Below are 3,865 nucleotides of genomic sequence, written 5' to 3' on the forward strand. Positions count from 1 at the left end.
TAATATATAAATTTTGTATATTAATATATTAAAATTTCATCAAAATAATTCAAACAGTTTTCGAAATTTTTAAAAAAGACGAATTTTTTCCTTCAACTTTGACATTTTGTATCTTTGAAATTCTACAGCCATTTGGGACGAAATACATGAAGTTATCGTTTCGAATTTGTGTAAAGAATCATTCCTTAAAATCTTTTAGAGTATTTAACTACCCAATATATAGTCAATACCCCTACAGCATAAAACATTGCACGTTGCAGCAACATCGCAGAGAGTTTGCAGCAATATTGAAAATTCTGTACTGTAGGTAATATAAAAAGACATATAATACAAAATAAGAGAAAAAAAGAAAAGGTCCAGAGAACTCTTGAAAATATAAAGCGTAAAAATAAGAGTTAATGAAAGTAAAAATTAATAAATCTCATACTTTAACACTTTTCACATAAATACACATACACATATTATCTTATGTTATACCAGATACTTGTTGCGACTGCATTGTGAAGAAATACAGGAGGTACACCGTTTTGCATAATGCGCATGATGTAGCATTTTATCTTTTTTTATATAACATTCGATGAATAATAAAAATAAGAATAAAATGATACATTATGCGTAATATGCACAAAACAAACAATCGTTAACGAGTACAATTATTTGTTTTCAACTTAATCTAGCATTCTCGATAAATAACTTAGGACCTAAGCAAAGATGATTGTAACTTAAGTCGTGGAACTTAAGTCGTAGTTGTAGGTTGATCAAAACATTGTTCGTTAACCTATGACTACGACTCACGTTTCGTGACTCAGTTATGACCATCTTTGTATTGAAACCTTTATTCTGTTGTACACGATATACATACGGTTTAACATACCTCCATTATATATGAATCCGATGTTAATTTCGACGTTAATCGACTCGATCCGTCGAAACAACACTGGCGATCCCAACACACTGTATCACATTGAACAATTAAACAACGCGAAAATCCAAGGCGAATTTCTGATCGCGCGCGACGCGACATTCAAACTTTTCAGACTAATTCAAATGACGTAATGCGCAGACCGTTGTGCGCACCGCGCTGTAATTTCTGGCACAGAGGTGCTCAACTCGAGTTCTATTATAAAAGTACAATTTTATGGTGATACTTGATATACATTTTTGGCATCAAAATAGACTTTTAGCGTTAATTTTGATCATTTTTGATTGCCTATTTTAACGCTAAAAATAAACGTCGAGTAAAGCATAAAAAAGTACCTTTATTCTGTTGTGTACGATATACATACGGTTTAACATACCTCCATTATATACGACTCCGATGTTAATTTCGACGCTAATCGATCCGTTGATACGACATTGGCGATCCCAACACACTGTAGCACACTGAACAATTAAACAACGCGAAAATCCAAGGCGAATTTCTGATCGCACGCGACGCGATATTCATACCGATTTTCAGACTGATTCAAATGACATAATGCGCAGATCGTTGTGCGCACCGCGCTGTAATTTCTAGCACAGAGGTGTTCAACTCGAGTTTTATTATAAAGGTACAATTTTATGGTGATACTTGATATACATTTTTGATATCAAAATAGACCATTTTTAGCGTTAATTTTAATCATTTTTGATCGCCTATTTTAACACTAAAAATAAGCGTCGAGTAAAGCATAAAAAGGTATCTTTACGTTGTTTTCGTTTCGAGCTGCCTTTAACAATCGACCAATCGCGCATTCGCGATACAGATGCACTAGCAGACAACAAATGTAAATAATGTAATGGTCTTTTCGCGTTGTGAATAACAATGCCAGCTTGTTGAATATTTTAGATATCCCGTATCTGCAACGAGCATACGCTCGCAACAGCGTGTTGTCAGCAGATTTTTGTAATTTGATACGAACTCGGAGATATGAGCGCCGTGTCGCCATTTAGATTTTGGGGGTTATTGGTTATAGGTTATAGCACGCTATCAAAGTTAAACAGTATCGCCGAGAATCGCGGTTACGTATAAATTTGTGATGGTCGCAATATAAATAAATGCATCGTAATAGTAATTAATCGCGATTAGTCATCTAGTGCAATTGTCACTAGTGTGTCATGTGATGTGTGTCCTGTCAGTTGGCAAGGGTTCGCGTCGACTAGACGCTATATTGGGTAATCCGCTGATTTTTTCGACTGTTTCAATTGTGTTCCAAAATCCATTGCCAGCTGAAAATCTACGTGTATTTTGAATTTTCAGTATTGACAGTGAATCTTGGAGCACAGCCATATGGTGGCCAAGGAAGAAATGGAGCTGCACGAAGATCGGGTTAAAATACAATCGTGCCGTAGATTCTGGCACAGTCTACCAGAACGCATATCCAGGACGGTAGAACATTTGTTCTATCAGTAAGTTCCTGCCTTGGAATATTTCAACAAACTAAGTGCCGAACAGTTTAACAATGGAGCAACGTTGTCGTTTTTGTCTATAGGCTTGGAGTACACATCGCTCAAAGTCCATACAAATGGATGCTCGGATGTTTTGTGGTAGTATTAGTGTGTGTCCTAGGCCTGTTTCGTTTCCGACAGGAAAAGAATCCCATCAAACTTTGGGTTCCACCAGATTCTGACTTTGTGACGACTACTGAATGGCTAATGTCACATTACTTAGAAACTCTGCGAATTCAAACGTTTATTTTAACTGATGACAATGTTTTAGAACAGCAAACGCTTATTAGGGTAATTATATAAAGAGATGATTTATCTCAATTGATTCTCGATTTATTCTTAATTGTCATGTAATTGATTGGGTCTATTCTTTTGACTAAATTTGCACAGTTTATCTTTTCTTTCCTTTTTTTCAACATGAAAAAAAGAAAGGTGAATCGTGCTCTTAGAGATTTATCTAAAAAGAACAGATCTACTAATAATGCAGAATATATTTTGTAATCTGTTGCAGTTAAATGAAATCACTAAACAAATGATTTCTACTCAGACACCGATCGAGAACATTTCTTGGACAGATGTCTGTATGAAGTAAGTATAAATTTTTAAATTGTAAAATTTTTATTAAAAAATTGATTTTATTGCATATTGTAAAATTTGATATGAATGTAAAAAAAAACGATCAATTATACATATATATAAAGGAAATTTTTATTTACAGGATTCCTGTTATCTCTGGTGTTACAAAGAGAAGTAAGAGACAAAGTTCTCTTTTCGAAGACAATTTTTTTGATGATGATCTCTCTTCTAAAGTTAATCAAACCTTTGAACCTGTCATTCATGTCGATAGTAATTTATATTGCAGTATAATTGAGAGTTTACCTATGAGTTGCCTTTTGTTTAGTATCTTAGATATATGGGATTTTGATAGCGCTAAAATTGAAAAAGATTCTACAGAAGATATTATCATAAAGGTAAATACAGTAAAAGTGAGCCCCACATTGGGTCACGCCATGAATTTCAGTGATCTTCTGGGAGACGTAACTCTAGATGAAAGCGGTAGGATTATTGCTGCGGGAGCTGTACGGACTGATCTGATGGTTCATGTCAGTTTTCTCAATGTGGACATGGATAAAATTGGAAACAATGCGGGAACTGCTGATTGGGTAAGGTGAGTTCATGTCAAGGCCTGAATCATGTTTATTAATAATTGCCTTAATATTGAATAAATATTATATGACATAAAGTTTATCTTACCTTAAGCTTTATATTATTGAAAATAATTATAGAAAATCAATTTAAAAGAAAAAGACTGAAAGTTTTCTTCACATTTTTTAATATGATTTAGGCCTTTTATTATTACATTCTATCATTTGTATTCTTTATTTGTTAAATAACAATATATGATATAAAAGTTTTATATATATATATATATATCAGA

At 33.6% G+C, this 3,865-nt stretch overlaps 1 protein-coding gene across 1 annotated transcript in view; it reads left to right on the plus strand.

The window, feature by feature from the left end:
• Window positions 1-1,753: 1,753 nt before the first annotated feature.
• The window catches only part of LOC108747745 (protein patched homolog 1-like), a 5,863-nt gene continuing 3,751 nt past the window's right edge, over window positions 1,754-3,865 (plus strand). The window contains exons 1-5 of the mRNA XM_018485441.1: window positions 1,754-2,154; window positions 2,240-2,388; window positions 2,472-2,718; window positions 2,939-3,015; window positions 3,146-3,590. Coding sequence (XP_018340943.1) covers window positions 2,270-2,388; window positions 2,472-2,718; window positions 2,939-3,015; window positions 3,146-3,590 — 888 coding nt within the window. The 5' untranslated portion in view covers window positions 1,754-2,154; window positions 2,240-2,269. The remainder of the gene's footprint in view (window positions 2,155-2,239; window positions 2,389-2,471; window positions 2,719-2,938; window positions 3,016-3,145; window positions 3,591-3,865) is intronic.

Source organism: Trachymyrmex septentrionalis, unplaced genomic scaffold, assembly GCF_001594115.1.
Source record: "Trachymyrmex septentrionalis isolate Tsep2-gDNA-1 unplaced genomic scaffold, Tsep1.0 scaffold20, whole genome shotgun sequence".
NCBI lineage: Eukaryota > Metazoa > Arthropoda > Insecta > Hymenoptera > Formicidae > Trachymyrmex > Trachymyrmex septentrionalis.